At 35.8% G+C, this 27299-nt stretch overlaps 1 protein-coding gene across 3 annotated transcripts in view; it reads left to right on the forward strand.

The window, feature by feature from the left end:
• CNTN5 (contactin 5) overlaps positions 1-27299 on the forward strand; it is a 579795-nt gene that overhangs the window by 338967 nt on the left and 213529 nt on the right. For 2 of the 3 annotated variants that reach the window (XM_052670906.1, XM_052670907.1), the window contains exons 4-6: positions 10407-10625; positions 18974-19097; positions 24339-24514. In XM_052670906.1, coding sequence (XP_052526866.1) covers positions 10407-10625; positions 18974-19097; positions 24339-24514 — 519 coding nt within the window. The remainder of the gene's footprint in view (positions 1-10406; positions 10626-18973; positions 19098-24338; positions 24515-27299) is intronic. The other variant, XM_052670908.1, reaches the window with a different exon arrangement.

Consider the following 27299-nt stretch of genomic DNA (forward strand, 5'->3'; position numbering starts at 1 on the left):
GTTTTCCTTTGAATTCTCTTCTTACTATCCTTACTCCTAACAACTTTCCTGGGTGAGAGTGATCTGTATTCTGGGTATGTAAAACACTAATTAACTTCAAGCTAGTCTATCAGCAGTATGGGAGTTGGTTTCCACAAGACATAGATCTGGGAACTTGGTAATGAAGAGACCACAAGATTGTCAGTGGAGGAACAGCTGTTCCTGGAGGAACTACTGCAGGTAGCTGGCTACTAGTGAGACTGTAGATCTGTACCGGCTACTGGGGAGACAGAGGTGTAGGTGTGGGTGTGAATGTCACATCAGATCTGCTAGCAAGATATGGCTTTGTTTGGCCAGGAAATCAGAATCAGGTCAGACTATTTGTATTATTCATGTTTGTGCAAGATCTGCTAGTGTTTCTGTAGTGCCTGTAAAGGCACTGTTTCAATAAACTGATGGTCAGTAGTGTCTGTGTAGTGTGTGAGGTGCGTATGAGTGCTGTCCGTCTATATGAAGAATAAATGCTTGGTCTTGCAAGTTGCTGGATCTAAAGTCACAGGACCACAGCAGGCTGGCACTAACAGTATGGGAGGAACAACTCTCCTGGGTCTAAATCCATATTTGATATCACTTTAAGATGAGATTATGTGAGTACCTCAAAAAATTCTGTATGCTTAAATCATTTTTTGAAAATCCTGGACATCTATATCCTTGGAAAATTTTATCAAATATTTTTAAAGTATTATTTTGATTTATAGTCATTTTTCTGCTCTTTCTTACCTGCAGCTATTAATCAAACTTTCAAAGTTATCTCTCTGCATGCTAACAGAACCATGAATGTTGCTGCAATATTTCAACTTGTCATAACAAAAGTCCTTTTTTTCACCTTCTTATGGCTTCATTTTGCCAAAACTTTTTTGAGCTGCAGATTTTAGGTTTTGATGGGAGTGCCATTCATGATCTGTTTGCCAAAGCTCTGAGTGAGATAAACTTTGGTCATTTGATTTTTTTGCACCAAATACATAACATTTATTCCTATACTTAAAAACTAAAATCTTCAGATTGCTGAAGTTTACAAGACTACTAATTAGCTCCATAGTAAACTGCACCTTTGGCTTTGTCTCAGTAACAGAACAGTTGTATCAGTGAATTAACTCAGTGCTCCTAGTATAATTATCCTATTATTTCTAAATTATTTGCACTTTGATGGAGATCTGCTGTACAAGCATGTCTTTTCCATCCTAAGTAATGGAACAATCTGTGTCCTTCATTCACACTGCAGACTGTCTCTAGCCTCTACATCCTTTTGATGACTTTCTTTTGAATTGCCAAATTTCATTGAGGTTGCCAAGCTCGCTGTCAGAACAGAGGATTAGAGTTCAAAATGCAGTCACGGTGGCACCAGATCCTGTGGGTAAAAACAAACACTGAGAACACAGAGTAGAAGAATTACAAATCACCCAAAGAAACTGGATTATTAAGGTTTTATTAAAACAAAATTATTTCATTTAAAAAAATAGTGTGCTGATGAGTTTGTATTAAGTATTAACCAGATTACACCCCATGCAATACAAATCCCTGCACACTGAACCATAATGCAATAAATTTAATTGCAAAGACTGGATGAATTTTGGAAGTTATGAAAGATTTTTCAATTCACCTATGTTAATTGATCTCAGAGAAAGAAGGCAAGAAATAAACTTTGGCATTTATGTTTTCATGAAAATATTGTTTCCATGCAGGAGGAGGATGAAACAACATCCATAAAAACACTCAAATCCAAGTATTTATAAGGACATTTACATACAAATATGGAATCATGTAATCATAGAATTCTTTGAGTTGGGTGGGACATTTAAAGGCCATCTAGTTCAATACCTCTGCAGTAAAAAGTATAAAGTAAACACTTATGACCCCATCCAGACTGACCTTGACTTTCTCCAGCATCCACCACCTCTCTGAACAATCAGTTCCACTATCTCACCATCCTTATTGTAAAAAAACTTCTTCCTTATATCGAATCTAAATATCTACTCTTTGAGTTTGAAACTATTTCCCCTTGTCCTTCCATAACAGACTTTGCTAGAGAGTCTGTTCACTTCCTACTTATATCTCCCCTTTAAATACTGACAGGCTGCTATGCTATATATGTAATATATATGTATTTTATTTTTGCAAACATTTCAGAAACAAGATAAAATGTATTCCCTCAACTACATTTCTACTACTTTCTACTTCACTTAATCTAAAATGCTTAATAGGTGCTTTGTATACTTACATACTTTGTATACTTGAAGATGAGAATAAATTTCACTGTGTGTAAGTTTTGTTTAATACCTCTTAACAGCCATTAATGGCACTGACAATATATCAAGGGATCATGAGATTCCTAAGAAAAGACGTTCCTACATGAAGGTCTCAAAGATTCAAATTAAGACGGAGAGTCCACTGGAAGAACTAAAAGTGAACTGGACCCAAGACTAGGGACAAAATATAATTAATCATTAAAATCAATCAAAAACAAAACGTTCACTGACAATTCTCTAGAAGTTGAAATGCTATTTGAATTAAGCATGGTTAGAATTTCTTGCTCTGGTACTCATTGCATGTGCAATTAATGTGATATCTGTTTACCTATACAGCTTCCAAAATGTGTATATTTTTTTCATAATGAAATTATATTTTGAAAAAAAAATAAATAAATAGCTGTTAGTTCTGCAAACAAACTAAATCTGTAGATTACATAAACCTGTTTAAATCTAGCTTTTCTATGTTATTAAGATATTGTTTTTATTACAAACTGTTGTTGTCTATATTTGTTTCAAAAAACCCTTCCGATTTTATATTTCTGTATGGAACTTACGTACTTTAATGAGAAATGTCACATATTCTTTCATTCAAAGATGAAAAGATAACTATACCCATTAAAGTGTAAATTAAGTAATAATACCTTCTTAAAACGATTCCAGAACTTCCTCTTAAATAAGTTGCTAAGTTCAGGATGTGTCTTTCAAACTCTTTTTGAGAATTGAGCAACATTCTAGATCATATTTTTCTGTCTAAGCATCAGTTTGATCCCTCAAACGATTATAATAAATACTTATAAGTGTAAATTCATTTCAATTGTCAAGAAAATCCACAGGTATTCTCCTTTATACGTTGATTATTAAAGGTTTGGAGGGCTTCAGTTTTCATGGTTCTATGAATAATTTAATTAAGCATTTGACATAAAAAATGGAAATTTCAGATTTCTCCTTTGCTGTGGATTGACAGACTATTGTCCATTTAACGTTGGTATGCAGATGGATGTAGGAAGGGTTACAAATAAGGATTTTTATCCATCTAATTACTTTAATTGATTTGTGATTAAATATTTGACCTTTTGTATTTGGTTTTGCCTTCACGTTCAAAATTGACAGCTCATTGTGATGTTCATCAGCCACGGGGAAAATAAGTTAGGATTTCAATTATAAGCATGCAATGTTGGCTAATCTATGAATTTTACATTAGTAAAGCCGCATACAGAATACATGTCACCTTTCAACTGAAAAATGCTGTATGGCAATTACCTGAAGAAATGACAAGGGAAAACATCAAAAAATTGACAAAAATAAATATCAATTAGGAGTATTGGAGCACTTTTTAGGTATATGTTCAAATTACACCTGAAGTACTACTACTCATCCAGGTCAAAGATCACAAGATAATTACGATAACCTAATTTGTACATTATTTCATTGGGCTGCATGAGTATAGCGATGCCTTCATCGGTCTATGCCGTTCTCTGTAAATGTTATTTTTGAGATGAGACTGTCCTAAAAATCCCTTTTATTCAACAAAGTGACAAAAATATTCCATAAATTGATAAACTGTAGTATCAAAAAACCGATAAATACTAAACTAAATGGAATTTGCAAAATTTAAAACTTCTGATATTATCTGGAGTAAAATGTTCTTTCATAAAACCTATGAGAAGAGTTTTTTGAGTAAGAGTTATATTTATTACATCTTGAAAATGATTTTCATGATATGCCTTCAGTGAATTTGAAAAAGCAGTAAAGCACCTCCTCAACAATCAGTTTTTGAAGGCCATGCTAAGGCTGAAGCATACCCAAACTAATTGTAGTCTGCATGTGATATTACCATGTTTTGGAAGAGAAAATACAAACTGTTTCGATAGAAAGAGAAAATGTGAGAAAAATATATAAATATTTTATTATTAAATAAAATAAATAAATAATAAATAAAGCATTCTTTATTTAAGATTATTTTTCTTTTGAATGAACATTCTATAATTATATTATATTGTTACTTTTATTATTCTGACTGCAGTTGTAAGCATTTTGTAGCTGAAAATGGTTGAAGTTAAAGTATAGTTTGTTTGATCTGGAGGATTTCATATGTTGGATGCAAAAAGGAATAATAGGGCAAATACTGAATGTTATTTGCTTCCCCATAAATATGAATTGACAGTAATAGATTGTTTTTTTCAGTAAGGAAGGAAACAGTGACTAAAGCTACAAAAATATATTTATATTATTCAAAATAATTCCCCATAAAAATTCATGACATTTAAATTAAGACTAGCAGCACAGTATTTCAAAGTCACTGACTCATTTTTCTAATAGTTACTGGAAATATTCTTCATTATTTTTCAGTGAAAGCTTCAAGTCTTCAAATCTCCTCATTTATGTTAATTTTAAAGAAATCAAAATATCTCTCTTTTTATTTCTTTTTCACGTCTATCTCTGGTATTCCATGATCACAAATTTACTGCTTACTGCGACCAGTTTTCTAAGAGTAAAGCAAATTCTGAGAAGTGAGGAGCTATTTTGGATATTCAAATTCAATTCTTTTGAATCTTCCATGAACACTGTACTACTAAAAACTTCAACAAAACAAATTTTGGATAAAATTTACATAATTCTCTTGCCAAAGTTCTGACAAAAATTTTGTTGGTTGTTTTTTTTTTTTTTTTCCCTGATATTGCCCACTATCACCAGTGTTGCCCAGTAAGCAGTGTCCCTCAGCAGTAGAGCGAATACAGACTCGATCTCTGGAAGTCCCTTCCAACCTCTACAATTCTGTAATACTGTGATTCTGTGACTAAGACAACAGGTATCCAAACAAGTTGTAATGTTTCCCTTTTAAAATCAGTATCAAAAAGTGGCTATTTACAGGGAAGGTCCATCATGTCACATGCCATGTTCCTCTTCACTACATTCAAAATGAACCTAGAAAATGAGACATCGTCCCAACAGACAGTAGACTTTACTCTCCATAAATTTTAGTAACTACAAAGACTGTTAACAAGGAAATATTGGGTGATAGATTTGGTAAATTTACTTCATCATCTTTCTTCATTTGGAGAAATAATATATTTTGGTAAATTACATAGTATTACTGATAGAGCTTTATTGACATGTATTTTGACACAAATCTGTTCAGCCTTGAGAAAAGAAGGCTGAGAGGGGACCTGATCCAGGTCTATAAATATCTAAGGTGTGGGGGGCAGAATGGCGAGGCCAGACTCTTTTCAGTGGTGAGTGGAGACAGGACAAGGGGAAACGGCTGGAAACTGCAGCATAGGAAGTTCCGCACAAATGTGCGCAAGAACTTCTTTACAGTGAGGTGACGGAGCACTGGAACAGGCTGCCCAGGGAGGTGGTGGAGTCTCCTTCTCTGGAGATGTTCAAGACCTACCTGGATGCCTACCTGTGCGACCTGCTGTAGGGAATCTGCTTTGGCAGGGGGGTTGGACACGATGATCCCTGGAGGTCCCTTCCAAACCCTACAGTTCTGTGATTCTGTGATCTACCAGATAAAATATTAGAAGATAGTACCGGTGCACTTATTTGTCTCTATGGATTGTACTATATGTATATATAGGAACATAGATAAACATATTCCATCCTCAGAAAAAAAAATCCCTCCTTTCTTAATCAACTTTTGAAATTAAATTGAATATACATTGACATATCTGAAAGCAAATACTGTAATTGATAGGAATTATATTATTTCTAATAGAAAGAAAAACAAAAAATATATCTGCAATCACTAGAAGACAGTTTCTCTATTACCCTATTACCTCTGGTGCTGTTTTTCCTAGATGTTGAATCTGACTAAAGAAAGACTAAACAGCAGTATGTGCTGGAAATAATAAAAGCTGCATGAATAATTTAATGATTTGACATAGATTCATTATAAAGTTGCCAAAAGTCATTCAAATCATAGTTTGATGTTGGAAAGAAAATGTGCATTTATAAGAAAAAATGTAAACTTAAAACTGTTCTATTCTTGTTAAGATGATTATGTTTCTAGTGCAAAGAACTATGGAGGCTAATACAAGCAGCTGATCGTATTGTGCTTTGTTTCTAGCTGCTTAATATTTTCATTGGGTTTAGAAATTCCTTAGCTGGATCTGCTTGCAGCTGAATAACCCTTAGATGCCTTGTCCCAAATTCTTTATTATTTCTAAGAATGAGAATAGGGAAAATATAATTTCATTGAGCAGCTCAATTGCACCAGAGTTTTAAAAGCTATTCATAGGTATTCAGTGAATTTTCTGAAGGCCTTTAAGTATTGTCTGGTAAAAACGCATTATAGAGTAACATTTATGCTTTAGCAGTTTAACTATGTACATAAGTAATGGAAAATAAATTTATTCACTCAAATCTCAGAAGTCTAATCCAAATCAAAATTAAAAGAATAATTTTACTGTAATAGTACCCCTATGAAAATATGTTTTAATTAAGCCAATGCAAGTAGAAATCTAAATCTCTGGAGGCAAACATTTGGATTAGGAAGAGGTTTTGTTTTCAGGTATGTCTGATTTCTGCTCTATTTTGCAGCAATGATTTCAGGCTTCAGACTTTCAGTACACAAAAAAGGGATGTAGTGTTTTTTCAAAGCAAGAGTTCATTGTATAGTACCTTATGTCCTTTTTTCCAGGTGCAATGTACACAAAACTCCATGTGAGAAAAATAGGACTGTATTCCAGTTATCATATTTTCAGATATCTTGCAACATTTCCAGGGAAAGTATCAAAGGTTCTGAGCTGTGAGGATGCAAGGCCCTTCACAGCACACAATGCCTTCTTACAGTAAAACCTGGTTGCTATCCCGCAGCCAGGACTTCCACATTCACAACTGAGCATTTCCATTCTCTGATGTAGACTATGTTAGAGTGTTGGGTTCCTTTACTTTATGTTCACATTTCCCATTCTTTGTTCTCTAATTATGGGGAAGATGTCTACTCTGCATTAAGCATTTCATGGAATAAGTTTAAGTGCTAAAAGTTCTGCTGCAGATCATTTATCTAAAATCATTTATATTTACAAACACAAAGTATGACTTTTTTTTCATAAGTTGAATTAGTACTCGGTGAGTCCAAAATAACTCAAAAGTATTAAAAAAAATATCAAGAAAGCAAAATGACCTTCTCATTCTGGCCCCAGAAAAAATGTAATGATAATGGATTTTCGTATGAAATTATGAAGTTTTTTTTCAATATTTACTGGGAAAAAGTTATTTTAGAAATAAAATACACTGATATTGCAAAATTTTAAGGAATACATTGAATCAGTTTTGTTTTTGTTTTTGTTTTTGTTTTTTTTCATTTATATCCCAGTTATAACGTTACAAGATTTCCAGAACATAGAATCTCTTGTTGAATTTCAGTTAATCATGAGACCTAGTCAGGTGCGACCAGCAGGCCCAGGTGAACATCTTGAGGTTCTATAAAGCCAAGTTCAAGGTCTTGCACCTGGGTTGTGGCAACTCCCGCTGTCAGTACAAGCCGAGGGATATAAGGATAGAACACAGCTATGAGAAAAAGTGTCTGGGGATACTGGGGGATAGCAAGCTGTATATGAGCCAGAAATATGCCCTTGCAGCCCCAAAAAAACAACTGTATCCTGGGCTACATCAAAAGATGCATTGCCAACAGGGTGAGGGATGTGGTCCCTCTGCTCTGTGCTGGTGACTGTGTCCAGATGTGGAGTCCTCAGTACAGCAGAGACATGGAGCTGTTAGGGAGCATCCAGAGAAGGGCCACAAAAGTGATCCAAGAGATGGGACACTTCTCCTACAAGATCAGACTGAGATAGTTGGGGTTGTTCAGCCTGAAGAAGAAAAGTCTCTAGGGTGACCTGAGAACAGCCTTTCAGTATCTAAAGGGGAGCTGAAAGAAGGAAGGGGACAAACTCTTTAGTTGGTTGGTGATACGGCAGGGGGAAATACTTCAAATGTTTCAAACTAAACCAGAGATTTAGAGTAGATATAAGGAAAAATTTTCCAATAACAGTGGTGAAGTCCTGGAGCAGGTATCCCAGAGAGGTTGTGGATGCCCCATTTTTGCAAGGTGAAATGAATTGTTGTTTGTTATATTGATCCTACTCCCTTCAAATTAAGATTCAGAATTAAGTCAAGGTGTTGACTGAGCAAAAGTATGCCTTCAGTTATTAAAATACTTGAGAGTGAAAAAGGAGAAAGGAAAAAGAGGAGGAAAAAAAAAAAAAGGGCAAGTCACCACTGAGGATCCTGTGATGTCCTGAGGGTCCGTCCTTTTTTGTCTTCTGGCCTGGTCAAGGATGCAGTGGGGCTTGAACTACTGGCTGTAGGGTTGGCAATTCCTCTTATGCCAAATGATGGTCCCTTCCAATTGGGCTAGTGTTGCCAGGAGGAGAGTGCCTGGAACTCTGTATGTATCTGTCCATTGCAGGGGAGCTGGACTAGATGGCCTTTAAGGCTCCCTTCCGACTTGAATGAATGTATAATTCTGCTTTATTTTTCCTGTCTTTGTAGGCCAAGAAAGATGATTTAATATATATATGAAGCATACTGCCCTTACAAAATAAATACTTCATGATGTCAGTATAAAACAAACAAACAAAAAAAACAACATAAATCTGAGTACTTACTTTTGCCTTTTCCATCTAATTGCCAAAACTTGTATTTAAAACCTAATTTTAAATGATGTATCACATCAACAAGTAATCTATAGATTTGTAGTTTGCATAGAAGAAAATAGATATTTTCAGGTACTGTTTATCTGCTTTTGCCAAATTCAAGTCTCTTGTAATTGATAGAATATTGACATTTTTAATATCTGATCAGAAACAATAAGCACAGCATGAGAATGATCTTTTCCAAAACATGACTCTAGGAGCTCACTGTCACAACGTGTATAAAATAAAATGCATACTTCTCTAACAATAAAGCATTAGGAATATAAAACAAACCAAGCTATTTATGCTTGGAAGATTTTTCTAAAAGCTCTCCAGTGTGACCATGGCCTAATACATTGAAGACATTTTATTTCAATTGTGTGTGCTGCCCAAGTTTTGGAAGGGAGCACTTACAGTTTTGTTTTTTTCATGTTAGGCCAATGTGAAAAAAATTATGTCTTGTCAATGGACACAACAGAAAAATCATTTTTTTCTTTAATGGCAATCATTTCCACTGTCCCATGAGAAAGTAATTCCTTCATAGGTGCTTGATACACAGTCTGTCTCCCTTTGCTCATCTGTATCAGTGTATTTTTTAAATTTTCTTACTTCCTCCTTAAGACTTTTGTTCTCCAGCTGTTGCTGTTGATTTCAATAGGAGTTCCACTTGCTTGATTCCTGGAGTAGTACTTTAATCTATTATAATGATACAGTTTATTACTCAATCATTTGGCATTAGGCAGGAACTAAAAACTTGAACACTCTCCTTAATTCTAGATGACGACATTTTAAGCATGAGCAGAAAGGAAAAAAGAAAAAAGAAGTTACAGAGACTAAGTGGAGTTGGTTTTGGCATATATGTGTTTATGAGAGAGATATTCCTGCAAACAAGCTCAGACTTTTTAGCTAACTCACTTGACTTGCAGAGTAGCATTGAAATGAGGAGCATATTTAGCTTCCACTGATAGTTCTAAACTGCAAATACATTGTAATGAAAGACTGCAATGGAAAGATGATGGCTTGGGAGACACTTCTCCTAGTGACTTGGTTACAAAAGAAAAACAATTAAAAATATAGAAAACGTGTATTGCCATAATTAAGAAATTTAATGAACATGAAATCTATATTGTTTTAAAGCTAAGGGAGAATTTTCTCTCTCAGATCTCTATGTTGCTACCCATTTCTGTCTAGAATATGAGTCCAACTTGTAGTCTATGAAATCTATGACACTTCTTTCAAATATAAGAGTTCTTGACTTCTTTTTTTAGTTTTGTTTTTGTTTGTTTGTTTTTAATTTTTAACATGCCAAATCAAATAAAAATATATTTTCTATTCCATTCTTGTTAATACCTTTTTTTTTTTTTAACTAGATATCTGAATAGTCTGCTTACCTTTATTAAATGTTCACTTCTTGGGGTTTTTTGGTTTTGTTTTGTTTTGTTTTTTTTGTTTGTTTGTTTGTTTTTGGTTTTTTTTCCAGAATATTCAGAAGCTGTTCCTGGTGTCCCTACATCATATGCTGCTATTCTAAGAATCAAATCTGGTAGTTCATCTTTAGCTTCATCTAACTCAAAGAACAGACCACGATTAAGCAATCCTTCATTAGGAAGTGTACCTTCGCCAGGCTGGAGAGGAGCTGCACAACCTTATCATTCCCCAACAAACCTCTATCACTTTTCAGAGGCCTTCAAACATGATGGTAAGCCTAATTTATCTCTCCAAAAAGCCCTTGTTTATATTTGGCCAAAACTTTTTTTTTTTAAGCAGCATATCTCTATCAGCATACTTCAGTTATTTTCATATATAGTTCTGAGTTTATTTAAATACAACAAAGTAGAAATGAGAATCTTTCAGATTTTTCAGATTAGCCTTATAAGCATCAGTTAAAATATTCTTTTTTAAAATATTGCTATGCAGCACTGTTTTATATAGTTTTTGTCACATTAAAATAGCAAGCCAGTGATTTGAAGTTGCATTACAGCACAATTTGATCTTTTAAATTAATATACTTAAATTTGAAAACCAAAATAATAAAATGCCTGTTCCTCTTATCTATTTTTTCCCTTTGGAATTTTTCTGATTTACTCAAGAATGATAGCAACATCAATTAATGATGAATAGTAAATCTTTTAAAATTACTTTTTTCTAAATTGCCTAATTTATATAGTCAACCCTATACATGCAGGTATAGATAAATTTATTGGTGCAATATCATCTAATTTACATTTAAATTCAATAATTTATAGTAATAATACATGTTTTCTCATATTTGCATATGTTTAAAGAAGCCACACATTTAATCATATTTATCTGAATTATATATATTCAAAGGAAGGAATATGGGGGAGATAAGGTGGAAGAGGGAGGGAGAGAAGAAGGAGGCAAGGAGAGGGAGAGAGGTTAGAGGATCCTTAAACAATGGTCTAAGGAAGTAGCAAAGGAATGAATCACAGATAAAACCTCAGAGCAATAACGTTTGCATTTGTGATTGCAGGATTACAGCTCCTCTCAATAGGAGCTGTAATTTTTTGCATTTTTTCCTGAAAAAAACTTTGCATTTATTGAAAGCTGATGGTATATATTTGCCCAGGGAGGTTGTAGAGTCTCCTTCTCTGGAGATGTTCAAGACCTGCCTGGATGCCCACCTGTGCGACCTGCTGTAGGGAACCTGCTTTGGCAGGGGGTTGGACTCGATGATCTCTGGAGGTCCCTTCCAACCCCTACAATTCTGTGATTCTGTGATTCTGTATATACATGTATCTTTTGTGAATAGAAATAGCTTATATACTAGCATAATATGTTCCCTAAATTAAAGTTTATTTAACACACAAACAAATAGAAATATAGAATTGGACAAATTCTGTTTGATTCTATTTCTGGAACTGGTGCAGTTTTCTACATTTAACTGTCCTCTGCAATACTCTTTGTAAGCAGTGTGTAGACTAATCTTGGTTACAGTCCATGAACCAGACACTGATAACTCCTCCCAGGCAACCTGATGTGTGCAGGTGAAAATCAAAGTTCAGGATTAGAAGCAGAATATATTATCCTGGCCTTCAACAGCATGAGTTGAAGGCCAGGATAATATATGACCAAAGGAGAAGAAATTGGTAGCTTCAAGGCAAAAGAAGGGAAATTTTATGAATAATGTAGTATATTCTGTATCTATAAAGTATGTCTTTCCTGATTGATCCTGATTTTTCCACTGCATTTCCTTAGGAAGGGGCAACCGGGAAAAGAAAAAATAATAATAAAAGAAAAAAATAATAAATAAGGCATCTCCTTATGTTTCAATTTGATACAGTTTGACTGTTATACTTGAATGAGAGATGTACCTGGGGGTGTTCCAGGTAAGTGTTCTACCACCTAAATCCTTGGCTTTTTCAGGAGATATGCTGAGATCATGCCTGATGTAGGTCAGCAAACATGAGTTTTCTCAAAGCATAGAAAACATATTCACCTCTGCAGTTTAGCTACATCTATTTTGCAGCAGAAAATGAAGAACCAATGACTGAAGGCATAATTTTAAAAGAGCCATAACTCATAAGCCTTGATGAACAGAGCACTTTACATAGAAGAGGGAGACTTAAATTCTTTCAAGGAATTCATAAAACAGTCCTAAGAGAGTAAGTCCATCAATTACTGGTCTTCTTCCTACACCCAGTTGTGTAGATGCAGACTGTTGAACAAACAGGAAAATTTGAGACATCTGACTATTATTTTAAAACTCCTTGATTATCTGAAGCACTTGCACGGCACACACACAGGTGTGAAACAGGACTTCAAGATCATCATTTCTCAGGCAAGGAGAGATTGAGAACTCTGTGGAAAGAGGCTGGATATCTCTGAATGATACTCTATCTCATCCAAGATGGTGAGAACAGCAATTATCTAAACCTTTCAATTCATAGTATGGAATATTTTCTGTTAGTATGTCTGAGATAAATATTTATACTTAACATATACAGAAATATATAGAAATAACAGAAAACAGAAATAAATTGTCAATCATTAGACATTTCATGTACTTAAAGTAAACTAAGTAAATTTATTGATTTATATTTGGTCTCGAGGGTTATTCATTATTAAAAATTTCTTGAGAGATATTTTAGTTATTTTTGTACAAGTTTTATGTGATATGTGTTAGAGTTAGGTGAAAGTACTTATTAGACAGCGTGTTCTAACTGTGAAAATGGTACAGAACTCTGTGCTTGTGTGTGGTCATTAGGGGCCTGCTACAAGTGAGAGGATGTTAATTATGTGGACAAAGAAGATTCATTATTATAATTGAGCACTTGTTTGATTCAAACATGTAATGTATAGTATATGCTCAGGTTTGCCAGAAATAAAAACAAAACACTCACTTTTATTAGCAAATAAGTATGTGTGTTCTCGAATGATTTAATTGATTTTCCACAAGACATGCTCAGTGGCCTGACACACAAGCTGAGTCAAATTTTTGTAGAATGTGAGTACCTAGTTCTACAGTACTGCTAGGTATCCTCTAAGTATTTAAGTAAGGTCTCAAGTAAGATATAGAAAAGTGGTAGCTTTTGTAATAAAAGTCTATGTGAGAAGCACAAATAGTTCCCACTGAAAATTGAAATTGAAATTGTAAAGTGAAACATGTGCTTAGTATATATGCTAAATATGTCTATCTTTTCACAACCTTGGTTAAGGTAGAAATAAAAAAAATAAGGTGTGTACAGTGCACTTTCTGGTGCAATCAACACATGAAAGGGACAGGATGCCATCCAGAGGGACCCAGACAGGCTTGAGCAGTGTGCCCGAGAGAACCTCACGAGGTTCAAGAAATTCCAGTACAAGGTTTTGCACCCAGGTCAAGGCAACCCTCATTATCAGTACAAGGTGGGAGATGAAAGGATTGAGTGCAGCCTTGCCAAAAAGGAGTTGGAGGTACTGGTAGATGGCAGGCTGAACATGAACCAGTAATGTGCTCTCGCAGCCCAGAGAGCCAACAGTATTCTGGGCTGTATCAAAAGAAGTGTGGCCAGGAGGGTGAGGGAGGTGATCCTATCCCTTTGCTGTTGAGGCCTCACTCAGATTGCTGAGTTCAGATGTGGAGTTCTTAGTACAGGATAGATAAGGAGCTGTTGGAGTGCATCCAGAGGAGGGCCACAGAAATGATCCAAGGGATGGAACACCTCTCCTATGAGGACTAGATAACTTTTAAAGGTCCCTTCCAACTCCAAGGATTCTATGATTCTAACCCAATCCAGGGCTCTACCCATCTCAGGCCCAGTCAGTCCCAAGGGTTCAAGGGTCAGTCCCACGTCTCCTGGTGACTAGGAGACATCCAGCCCACGGTGACACAGACCACCGCTGGCCTACTGCCCACTGTGATATAGGTTCTGCATCTCTAGAGTTAATGCCTAAAGATAACATTTTTTATTTCTTATCTCTATTTCAATGTCCTTGCAGAAAACAGAAAATCCCTCCAGCCGAGTGGCTGAGAATGGGAGCACACCATGGTCTGGTTGTGCCCCTGTCCCAGCCTCCAGTTCTCAAAGACAAAGAAGGAGCAGCCACCTCCTGTTGTGCCCAAGGCAACTCCACCTCCCTGCCTGGGCCCTGTCTTCTGCAGCCCTACATCTTTCCCCCCTCAGCCTTTGCTTACCCACTGCTCACCGCTGCACTGGGCTTGCCAACTACCTGCCTTTTATACACATCCGAGGTAGCCACCAACATTCTGCCCACCATGACACAGTCACAAGGGCAGGTTTCTGAATCTAATGGAAGGCACATCCTTCATCTGCCTAGGATAAAAGGGCTCTTCTGCCTTGCTCAAATGTAGAGGGAAGCACAAATCCCATTACTAAGTTGCATGGGGAAAATGGCCTACATGGTGAGCCCATTATTGTTCCTGTCCGTAGGGACAGGTCCTTGACCAGGGCTGTGTTCATCTCACTGCCTTTCATTGCTTTGTCCCACCTTTTCCCACCTCCCCTTGGCCTCCTCCATGCTATCAGAATCAGGGCAGAGGGACATAGAATGCAGCGTGGGACTGCAGATAAATAAAAAGATTGTCTGAATGCCAGGGAGCAATTCACGTAATTAATATACTTTGTGCCACTTTGTCTGTCTGAAAACCTGTTATCCAGTGATATGGCAATGCTTCTAAATCATCTGGGAGGGGCAGTGGGGGTCACGAAGGCTTTTCACAGTGCACTAAATATGTATTTCAATGCCAATTGTAACACCTTGAAGCCCACCAGCTCCATCTGTGGACAGGTAGTTCAGTCCAGTGACACAGAACATGGCCCATCTGCCAGCACTAGGATCTACCGCATCACTTCAGGGGCTGGGAGGTCTCACATGATCTGCAACTGCTGCACCAGAGCACGGCAGGGGTGGCACACACTTTTTTTCTTTTGTTTTGTTCAGAATTCTCTATTTTATCTAAAAATCTAACTATCGTCTTGGTTACTTATGAGACAAGAAAAAGATCTCAAAGAACATAGTGGCACAACTTGTTCTTGATCAAACTGTGGTAAGATCCAAAGATACATTTTTCAGGCAAGACTCTCAACAGAAAGAGCAATCTGATGCAATGTATTAGGCCTGGAACTAACAGTCAGCATTTATTAATCCTGGTGTTGGCTTTCTTGAGCATAATAAGCAGTTCTTTAGTCTAGTTTATAAAAGCACAAATGAACAATGTCTGTGAATATTAATCAACATGCAATTATACCGTAGATTGATAAAATTGTATCTAGTTTTTTAATGGTGATTAAATATGTGTTTAATATGTGGTACAACACTCCTAAAAGAGAAATTAAGAAATTCCCAGTTGTAATCAGGCCAAATTCATGTGGTAATCCATGTCAGACTGGAATGCTAAAACAAAATGCAGTCAAGCTCTCCTAAGTATTTGCTGTCATAGTTAATGTATATACAACTTAGAATTCCTGGATGACTGACCGTTCCCAAATAATACACCAACATTGGTAATTAAATTAAAAATATTTAAAAGTGACATCTACTCAATATTTCCAGTCCTTAAAAGCAGTGACAGATGAAATTCACCCATTCCTAAGAACTCTGATAAACTCCCATGCTGACTGCGGACAGGTTTTATCTGAGCACTTCAGATTTTAGTCTATGTACTTTTTCTCTTAGAGGTAATATCTGCCTCAGAAACAATAAAGCTAGGATAGTGGACAAGGAAGATACAGTATTGTTCAAAACATGAAATGAAATATTACTGACAAACTGAAAATTATAAAGCACTATGAGGTGCTTTAAAAGAATTCCAAGAATTTTGAAGCCATTCAATGTATCTCAATGCTAAATATCAACTATATTCTCTTAGCAATAAATTGAATATTATAAATAAATATATAAATAAATAATAAAAACAAACAAACAAACTAACAAATAAATAAATAAATAAATTATATTATAAATTAAGATTTTTGTTCTTTAATTATTTTCTTTAGTATGAAAATGCTGAAAACGACTTTGAAGTAATTGGTATTTAAAATAAAATCTGATGAGTAAGTATGATGGCAAAAGAAGCCAAAAACCTGTTAAACTTTTTCCTGAAAATTCAGACGTTTATTCTACAATGCCATAGGTTTCTATAGTATGAGTAGTGTTTTACACATTCGTATACATTTTTATTCTAGAAAAAAAAATGATTAAATATATACATAAACTTACACACATTTGTTTTTGGAGATTTAAGACAACTGAATCACCAATTTGCATTCCTGAGTCTCATACTAGTGAAATTGCAAAAATTATCAATATATACTGGCTTCTGACAAATGTTCTTAAATCTCACAGTTTCAGAACTTTTATTAGCACTATGTTTAAAAAAATATTGAAAATTTTCTTTTTAACCATAAGCCATATAATATTTTAATTTGAAAATACATGCATTTCAAAATATTTAAATGAAATTTTTGCATCTTCAGTATATTCCGTTTTTTGCTTTTAAAATATAGAAAGGAGGTATACAACACTGAAGATTTTCATTTTCTGGTCTGTCACTGGAGTTTAAATAAAGATGGTATTTTTAGGTGGTCTGTTCTGACTTCTTGCATATCACATATCACACCCCACTGCATTTTATTTAACCAATCATTAGGTAACCTTAATAAATTATACTTTGCTTAAGAGTAGGCTTTTTTTATTAAACACTTTGGTCTCGTCAGAATAGACCTATTTCTCCAATTATTCTGGTGTGGGTATAGATGATATTGCTGGGAAGTAGGTTAGTCAGTTTAGCTAAAAACTGTTGAACAGTCTAATTTATTATTATGTCAATTTTGAGACTCTAATTAATCTCTGCCAGAATTCCACACTCCATTTGAAATGCAGATAAGCAACTAACTTCATATTTCCATCTTTTAGAAACAAGACTTGCATGCACTTAAATTTCTCTATTACTTTTATCTTATTGCAAACAGAGGGAAAACGCATTCTTTTTATACTTCATAACAAAAGTATTTTTTTGGCCACAACCATTCAGAATACTGGTTTCCATCTAAGAAGTTCTCTTGATTATAGCAGAAACACCTCTATTGATAGTGACGCATGCACCTAACTAGCATTGCAGCCATTTTCCTTCCTTTCCAGCAATCCCAATGCGTAATAAAATATTCTATCTATTGGGTTACTTCCTGGGTGAAGATAAAACCATTAGTCTTCATCAATACTGTCTAATCATGCACCTGCATCTGCACAGGATTGCACCTACTTCTGAAACCTTTATTTAATTTTGGAATTGTTATTTAATTCTTGCTATTTCTAAGCTCTAAGTGGATGAGGGCTCTGATAATATATGTTCGGAATCATGAATATTCCTACAAGAAGCAATCCATACAATGCATGTACCCATAAATTAAGATAAAATCCTGTTTCTCCTATACTTCAGGTGATAGGACAAAGTGACTACTTCCCTGCTCACACAAATCTTTAGGCTCGTGCTCTAATTTTGATGACTATTTTGTATCTAAGTGACGAAGGAGTTTGGAGCAAGCTTAAGTTGATTCAAATTCTGCAGTCTCCTGTTGCATAGTGAGCATTTGAGTTTTCCAGACTTACATATAATGAATGCTATATTTACAGCCTTTTACTTTTCTGAAGGTTACACTTCCCTCTACCCACTATGAAAGAACAGGACTCACAGGCATACTATATGCATCTATCCAGTTTTTCTTGCTCAGAAACCTAAATTCATACAAGGATACAAATGTATACCAAAATTAGAAAAGACAACGAAGAAGAATGAAATGTCAGATTTTCATATGTACTATTTATTAGTAGAAACCCACTGCTACCATAGTTTTACAATTGTCTTTTCTTAGAAACTCTTTGATGTAAAGGGTAAAGCCATATCTCAGTTTTCTGTGATGGGAGCTGATGCGGATTTCTGTTTACCTTACTGTGTATAAGCAGAAATCATTCATTCTTAATTCTTTCTATCAGCTTTATGGAAAAATTAAGTCACCGCCTGAAAAAGTGGTTGGGCACCTGGTGAAGGGGTGTAGCCAGCCCTGGGAGCACAGGTGGAAGCCATTCACCTGTGTGACCCAAAGGTCCATCCCTCCCTAACTCCTTTTAAAGGCTGGTAGCCAGAAAGGAAGCATTTCTACTTGGAGATTACCTCCTTTGGAGTGTTTGGTGAGCTATGAGTATTGGAAAGGGGCAACCAATTTCTTCTTTATTGTTGGATTGTGACTTCTACCTTTCTTGTGTGATTTAGAGCAGCTATACCTGCTATTGTCTACTCTTAGACTGCACATTAGGCTTCAGACCAAAATATGTTTGTTAAGAAAACCATTTTATCCCTTATCTTAGATGATACTATTTCATTGTTAAATTAAAAAGATTCCTTTTGTATATACGTGTATATATATCTTTTAACTATTGCTTTTTAATATGGCATCTGAAATAACATGGATTAAATCTTTTCCAAAACAAAGACAATTTTGCTAACTATAACTTTACAAAAGCTATAAAACATCAACTTTATCAGACTTTCAAAACAATAAAACAACAGCACTTCTGTTTCCACAGAAAGTGTCGATTATGGACCAGTGTTTACACAAGAGCCAGATGATGTGATTTTTCCCACTGATTCTGAAGAGAAGAAAGTGTCTATGAATTGTCAAGCTCATGGAAATCCTACCCCCACATATAGGTATGTCTTATAGAATTTCTTTGTAACTTTAAGAATATTTACTACTGGTGCATACTTACAGCTGAGAGTAGTATGCTGCAAACACTTTGTCCACTTACTACATCTGACTCTTCTCATATTTTTTATGAATTAAACTGATGGATCGAGGGTTGGGAAACATACAGTCAATTATTCTTTTGCAGATGACATTTATCTTTTTGTATAAAGTTAATCTTCATCTACAGAGTGAGAATAAAGACTCAATTGCTGTCTTTTGTCTTATATAGAAGTAATCATTTCTGTGTTTTAACTATTAAAATTATTTCACTAATGGATTCTTCAGCATTAGGGACAAATTCCCCGTAGGCTTATTTGAATCACAGAATTTGCATATTATTGGTGGGGAAAAAATTCAGAGGCTGTACCACCTTTAGATATCCACACCGCAACAGAAAGGATTCTGTCTTACTGCAACTGATGTGCTGATATCATGTATGGTATAACCTCCTCAAACAGATCAGATGCGGTTAACATAAGGCATGCACAAGGCACACTTTCTTGAGAAAAGAGGGAGGCTCCGTTCTCAGCCCTCCCACACAAGCTCATTAATACTAGAATCAGAGGATGGTTTTGGGATCGTTAAAGGAAGGTGCCTTTAACGATCATTTAGTCCAGCCCTGCAGTTTTGTTATGGTAAGGAGAATTATTATGAAAATTCTATCTTCTGACAATCTATGCCATATCCTTTCTATCTTTGTCCAACTATTTTTATGTATTCCCGGAAGAATTCAATCAACGAGTACTTCAAGCATACCCATTTTTTCATCTCTTCAGAGATTCACTGGTATTAGCAGCTTCAGAAAAGGCTGTCCTGTTGCTGTTCATTCAAAGAAAGCTTTGACAATAAAGGCTTAGCTCTAACATTGCTGTTTAACTTCTTTCAGTTGATGGTATGTACAGAGTATGCAATCTACATTGGCAATCAGTGCAAGGGGGGTGGGGATGGGGTGGGGAACAACAATGTGAATGGATATGTGGAGATTTTACAGAGTGGATGCAGAAGGGATTTAAACTCTGAAAATGTTATGGGTAGACAAAAGTTTGTTGTATATCATTGTGCAATTTTTGCCATGTGAAATAGCATAAAGAAGAAACATTTGCATATCATCAAAGTCCTTGTCCTACTATCTACTAGCACTGGACAATAGAGAACTTTGCTTATCTGGGCTATGAAGTCTGCACTACTGAGAATTCTTTTTAGCCGGTAAACAAAGCACAGTACGATATTTCAATTATTTTTTTTTAAAGCCTTTAAATGAACTCTTAAAGCAATCAAAAATACTGAAATGAAGATTGTTCCAATCATTTTTACTTATTTCTTCTATTCATAGAATGGCTTGGGTTGTAAAGGACTACAAACTTCATCTAGTTTCAAATCTCATGCTATATGCAGGGTCTCCAGCTGCCAGACCAGGCTGTCCAGAGCCACATCTAGCCTGGCCTTGAACGTATCTAAGAATGGGGCATCCACAACCTCCTTGGGCAAGTTGTTTCAGTATGTCACCACCCTCTGTGTGGAAAAACTTCCTTCTAATATTGAAAATAAACCTTCCCTGTCTCAGTTTGAAACCATTCCTCCTTGTCCCATCACTATCTACCTATGCAGACAGATGTACTCCCCTCCTGTTTATATGCTCCTTTCAAATATTGAAAGGTCACAGTGATGTATCCCTGGAGCCTTCTCTTCTCAAGGCTTAACAAGCCCAGCTCTCTCAGCCTGTCTTTGTAGGAGAGGCGCTCCAGCCCTCTGATCATTTTAGTGGCCCTCCTTTGGACCGATTTCACCAGCTCCACATCCTTCTTGTACTGGAGGCCCCAGACTTGGATGCAGTACTCCAGATGGGGCCTCACAAGAACTGAGTAGAGGGGGATGATCACCTCCCTCTCCCTGCTGGCCATCCTTTTTTAGTGCAGCCCCAAACACAACTTTTCATCCATCAGGACTGCCAAGTCTTTCTCTGCAGGGCTGCTCTCCAGGAGATCTTCCCCCAGTCTATATAAATACCTGGGATTGCCCCAGCCCAAGTGTAGCACATTGCACTTGACTTTTTTTGAACCTCATTATGTTTTCACGGGCCCATTTCTGCAGCCTGTCCAGGTCCCTCTAGATGGCTTTCCTTCTGAGTGACTGATGACGTGGTGTTCATAACCTATTAATTTTTATTATTTATTTTTTAGATTTTTATTCTTTACAAAAGATTTGTTTCTCTTTGGTCAAGCTCTACTCAGAAATTAAAATTTTACATCCTGTTTTTGTTGTTGTTGTTTTTTAATCCCAGCTGGCAGCAGGTTATTCCATACCACATGACATCATGCAACATGCTGTAAAGCTGTGGGGACTTAGCCAGGGGCAAAAGGTGTGGTGGCTGTTGCAGGAGGCATTGATCAATGGATGGTGAGATGTATTGCTGTAGGAGTGTCCTTGGGAAAACTGCTGTACTGTTCTCAGGTGGGGAGTAATTGTGCATATATGCTATAAGAAAGTTTTGTTTCTGCTTTTCTTTCTTAGTAAATAGCTTTTATCTCAATCCGGGAGTTCTCTTTTGTTTCCAGCTCTCTCCCTCATCCCACCTATGGTTGAAGTGGCTAAACAAGCATGTGGTGCTTCACTGTCTGCTGGATTAAACCACACCACTTTCTTTTTTTTTTCCCCTCCCTTTGTGTTCCAGTCCTTACATAAGAACTCCCTGAGATAAACTTACTTAATTTGCTCAGCATTTATTCAAGTCACACTTCATTATTATAAGTCAGAATCCACATAGTGAGGAGAATTTCCATGAAAAATATGGACATTCGCAGTATTCCTATAGACCTTCATAGGGCATTGATGATAATGAGTACGTGCAGAATTCTCCAAGATGTCACTTCACTACAGCTGTGTTTCTTGTGAAGTACTGAATTTTCTTCAGTTATGTTGAGTAGTCTCCTGAGTCCTGTATTGCCACAAGATCAATCTGCCCTCTGTGAAATGGGGAAGAGTGAGAACACAGTTTAATAGGTAAAACAAAAACTGCGTACACAAGCAAAGCAAAATAAGGAATTCATTCAATACTTCCCAACAGCATGTAGATGTTTAATCATTTCCAAAAATGCAGGGCTCAATCATATGTAAGGATTGCTTGGGAAGACAAGTGCAATAGCTCTGAACATTTCCCTGGATAATTTCCTCCTCCTTTCTCCCAGCTTTTACTGCTGAGCACATCGTGTGATTCAAAATATCTGCAGTCAGCTTAGGTCAGTTGCCCTAGCTGGATCCCCTAACATCTTATGCACTCACAGCAGAGCAGCATAAGAAGCGAAAATATCCTTGATTCTGCTTAAATATTGCTCAGCAGCAACCAAAATATCAGTGTATTATAAAAACTATTTCAGTGCAGACGGAGAAGAAAAAAGCACAGGACTCTGCAAGATGCTATGAAGAAAACTGTCTCAGCCAAACCTGCATGCTATTTTATTTATGTTGGAGATTTCTCATCAGTAACATTTCCTGATATACAAAGGCAATTGAAAAAAATAAATAAATATATTTCTAACTTTATTAAGCCAAATTAAAATGTTTTGAAGTATGTTGTTGTTTGTCCTCAAGAAAAAAAAAAAAGTACAACTTTTCTCATAAATTACTGTCTTTTTAGTATTATGTTTGCGTTTCTCTCTTCCTGTTGGGCAAGCTACTTGGAAGAAAACACATCCAATTTAGGTTTGCTTTTCCTTTAATATTCTTGGATTATATGATGGGAATACATTCATTAGAATGGCCTTGAGACATAGCCAGGTAGATATGAAGCTCCTAAGAATTGAGGTTGTTTTACAAAAACATTTTTCATTGAATTTAACTGAATGTGAACTAAGTGAAGTGAGCTACTTTAAGTGAACTATTTTGTTTCATTTCCCAACTGGAAATACCAAAACATGCCATTTTTACTTTTTCCTTACCTCAATGTCCATCAAGATCAAATAATTTTTCACTTTAATCATATACATATATGTAAATTAATTTTCATTAGGATTTCATTCAAAATCTTATTTAATAAATCGTTCAAGATGAGAATTTATGTTTTTAGCTCTGCTACATATGGCTCTTCTTAAAAAAATCTGTCAATCCTACAGACCTTTCCTAAATGTCCCATGCGATATATTGTCATCAGTGCTCCACTTCTTGTATTGAATGAGGCAGGCCTCTTCTGTGATCAAAAGTTATCATGATAAAATGGGCAAATGATGGTTTTATGATCCATCTTAATTCCATCAATTCTGACTTTTGGAATGAGAAAAATTCAGAGTTAATTTAGCTGAGTTCTGCTGCCAGTACTTCATTCACCATGAATGTTTACAAGATAGGGTGAATTGATAGTCATTCAGCTTCTTTAAAGTTGCCTCTGGAGCTCAGACTTTGCCAAGTTCTTCCAGTCTTTTCTGAATTTTGGCAAAGCGTGAAAATGCTTGGCAGTTTCCTGAGTAGACTTTGAAATTGCAGAGTGATTGTGACCTGGTAATGCAGGAAAATATCTATGTCTCATAATAATGATGTCATGTGAGGGTTTTCATAGAGATTTGTGATACCTGCTACTCTGCTTATATCTTCTTTGAAATATCAGAATCATTATTTTAACAATTTTATTTTCCTAACAGTTTAACATGAAAGCTGATTTTAAAAGTCTTCTTATATGAGTTATTATTCTCTGAGATAATGCGTACTCCCCAGAGATTATTCCTGAGAACTGAAGTCTACTTATAAGCCTCCCAAAATATTTTCTCTTATCTAATGATCTATTTGAGGCTTTGTTGTTTCAGTCTTCATAGATGAATAAGAAGAATGAAGCTTTTCACCAGAAGAATATCCATGCTCCATACTCCCTCAAAACAACGTATTTGTCTAAGGCTTTAGTGATAAAATGTGAATTGAAACTTCATTTATTATTGACATATTATATGTATAGTCATATTCTTGACTTTTTCACATATTCAGGATGCATCTGCTACAGAGATTTAAATAGTTTTGTAATACCAAAACAAAACATCAAACCTTTTACAAGTTTTCATGTGCTGTGCAGTCTTCATTCAGAGTTTTCCCAAAGCACTGGGGTACAGAATAGACTATCTCTCAGTAACAATCATCCCTAGTGATAGCTGATGCTTTCAGGTTCTGTATACAATTCTTTTGGCCCTAAAATGTTCAAGTAGTTTTTTCTTTCTTTTCCTCAGATGGCTTCGAAATGGAACTGAAATTGATGTTGAAAGTGATTATCGCTACAGCCTAATAGAAGGAAGTTTGATCATCAGTAGCCCTAATGAGATGAAGGATTCTGGACAGTATCAGTGTTTAACTACCAACATGTTTGGTAGCATATTAAGCAGGGAAGCTGTTCTTCAGTTCGCATGTGAGTAACAATCTTTTTCATTTTTTAGGCTAGGTAAATCTTTACATTGTTTGATAAAGTAACTGTGATTTCAACGCATTAAAAATCACAGTGTCTGCTGATGTTGCTGGGTTATAGTCTCAGAACTGGAAAACAAAATTCTTAGTAGGTAAGTGGTTTTCTCTGGATTTTTGACTTTCTGGGCCCTTTATCATTCTAATTACATCCTGCTAAAATCTGTTTGTTGTTTTTTTCTTTGTTTTGACTCTTCAACCACAAGAAAAAAAAAAAAAAAAAAGGTGTTTTTTTTATTTTTTTTTTAAGAGAGAGAATGAAGAATGGGGTGGAAGAGGAGTTAATTTTTTTGTTTGCACGCCTGCCTTTGGAGGTGTCAAATTTGTTATGCCACAGTAACCTGAATGTATTTTCTCCTTGTTGAAGCATTTACTTGGGAATTGTGGTGAAGATATCTCATGAAAGTAGTTTAATGGAGGAATGCTAGTGGGAAGACCTGAGCTCAGACAATGTTGCGGAACTTATGTGAGAGAAGAACCTTTCATAAACACAAAATTCTAAAAAAGAAAGTCATAACTAGCTGAATTAAGTCATAATTAATTGAATTTATTTCAGAAATTTGTGAGGAGATGTTTCACAAGGGCAATTTCAAGCTCAATGTGTATTGGAAGAATTTGAATTTCTACCTTGTATGACACTCTGTCTTCAGCTCTTGAAGTTCTGCAAATTTTTGTTTTTAAAGCCTTCTTCAAGAGATTACAATTTTGATAATTTCTGTATATATTGGTGAACATTCAGATGTCAACTATTTACTTCTCAAATCTAATATTTAAACACGTTATGAACTCCTTTTATTCTGTAATTCCAACAGCTAGTATGTATGTCTTCTTTCGATGTCAGTATTCTTTCATCCTGAGGTTCTAGACCCGTTTACCATACTCTTCCAATACTGAAGTTCTGTCTTTCTGCATTAAGCTTTTCTGTCTAAAAGTTGAAGCAATATAGCATGTGCATGCTAGCAACTGTAATCTCTCTCAGTTTGAATTCCACACCTCTTGGAGACTACATATGTTCTTTTTTCCTATTATAAAGCAAGATATTAGAGCAGTAATAAAATTCCTTTTTTTTTTTTTTTTTTTTTTTTTTTTTTTGTATAGCGTGAAATATTTTGATATGCACAATAAATTATAATTGATGATTATCAGATAGAGGTAGGTATTAATATGTAGAAGTTCTACTCTCATTACACAGTACAACCGGAAATAGTTTTATCACTTTCAAAAATAGAACAAAATTACTCAAATGTTGCAGTTGAAACAATATTTGTATGTATTTGTATTGTGCAGCAACTCACAGTGTGACTGATGTCACTGTACTGTAAAATTATAGCTATCCGAAGTATAGCTCCCACAGCTTTGTTGTAGCAAACAAGATTAAAAAAAAAATAAATGACATTTTTCTCTGTCATTCCAGCTTTAAAATATCTTCTAAGACATTGTCTTTCATTTGACCAGAACATTCAGCTAGATTTTCTTTAAGTGAACAATAGATCACTTTCCTCCTGAGCTCTTGGGGAATATAAAGTTTACATTGGCTTGCAAAGTACTAATATTTTTTAGAATAATTGCAATAAAAAATAAATAAATTTTAAAAAATGATCTTGAATAATGTTGTAAACATTAAATTGAATGGGTTTTAGTTTCAGCAGTGTTCTTCATTCACAGCATGGAACTCTGAAGAACCATACAGAAAGACAGAGACAGTCCAAACAAAGATTAGTTAGCATTATTCTGATATAAATGCAAGAGTTATCAAAATGTCATATTTTTTATGAAATACTGTAAGACAAAATTTCAGTATAGTTGAAATGCAGTCTTTTTTTAGTGTTATTAATTAGAATCATAGAATCACCAGGGTTGGTGAAGACTGCCTAGATTGTCTAATCCAACATTCCACCTACCACCAATATTTTCCCATTAACCATATGTTATAGTATGACATCCATATGTTTCTGTCAACGGTTTATGGGCTGCTCCGGCCCAGTTCTGTGACCAGCAGGGCGGAGGGATCTGCGGATCCGCGCCTCTGGGAAAGGGGAAGCAGGGGACCCCAAAATACTTGAAAACAATAGCACTGATCTGAGGTGGAACAAATGATTTTACTAAATATAGTATTAGTAAAATACAATGAGAGAGAGAGAGAGTCTGTTTGAATTGTATAGACCTCACCACAATGCTGGGGTGAGAAGTGCAGTCCATTTGAGTGACTGAAGTACAGACGGCGAAGGGCAGATGGCAAAGCACAGGCGGCGAAACGCAGGCGGCGAAGCGCAGATAGCGAAGCGCAGACAGGAAGAGCAGGCGAAGAAGAAGAGATCAGGTGACCTTGCTTGGAGTTATATCCCCTTGCTGACCGCAAAGCCTCCTGGAGAAATGTAATTCTTCTCCTACGGACGAACATTCAGCAGATATCAAACCCCACCCCCAGTGCATTACATGATGTTATGGTGTGGAATACTGATGACCAATAAAACCATGACAGCTTCTTGAATATTTCTAGGGATGGGGACTCAACCACCTCCCTGGACAGCCTGTTCGAGCACATGACCTCTCTTTCAGAGAAGAAACTTTTCCTTACATCTAACCTGAACCGCCCCTGATGCAGCTTCACTCTAGTCCTGTTGCTAGTTACAGGGGAAAAGAGGCAGAACTCCTCCACATCATAACCTCTTTTTAGGTAGTTGTAGAGAGTGATAAGATCTCCCCTAAGCCTTCTCTTCTCCAGACTGAAA

This window comes from Tympanuchus pallidicinctus, unplaced genomic scaffold (assembly GCF_026119805.1).
Source record: "Tympanuchus pallidicinctus isolate F22 unplaced genomic scaffold, pur_lepc_1.0 scaffold11, whole genome shotgun sequence".
NCBI classification, from domain to species: domain Eukaryota; kingdom Metazoa; phylum Chordata; class Aves; order Galliformes; family Phasianidae; genus Tympanuchus; species Tympanuchus pallidicinctus.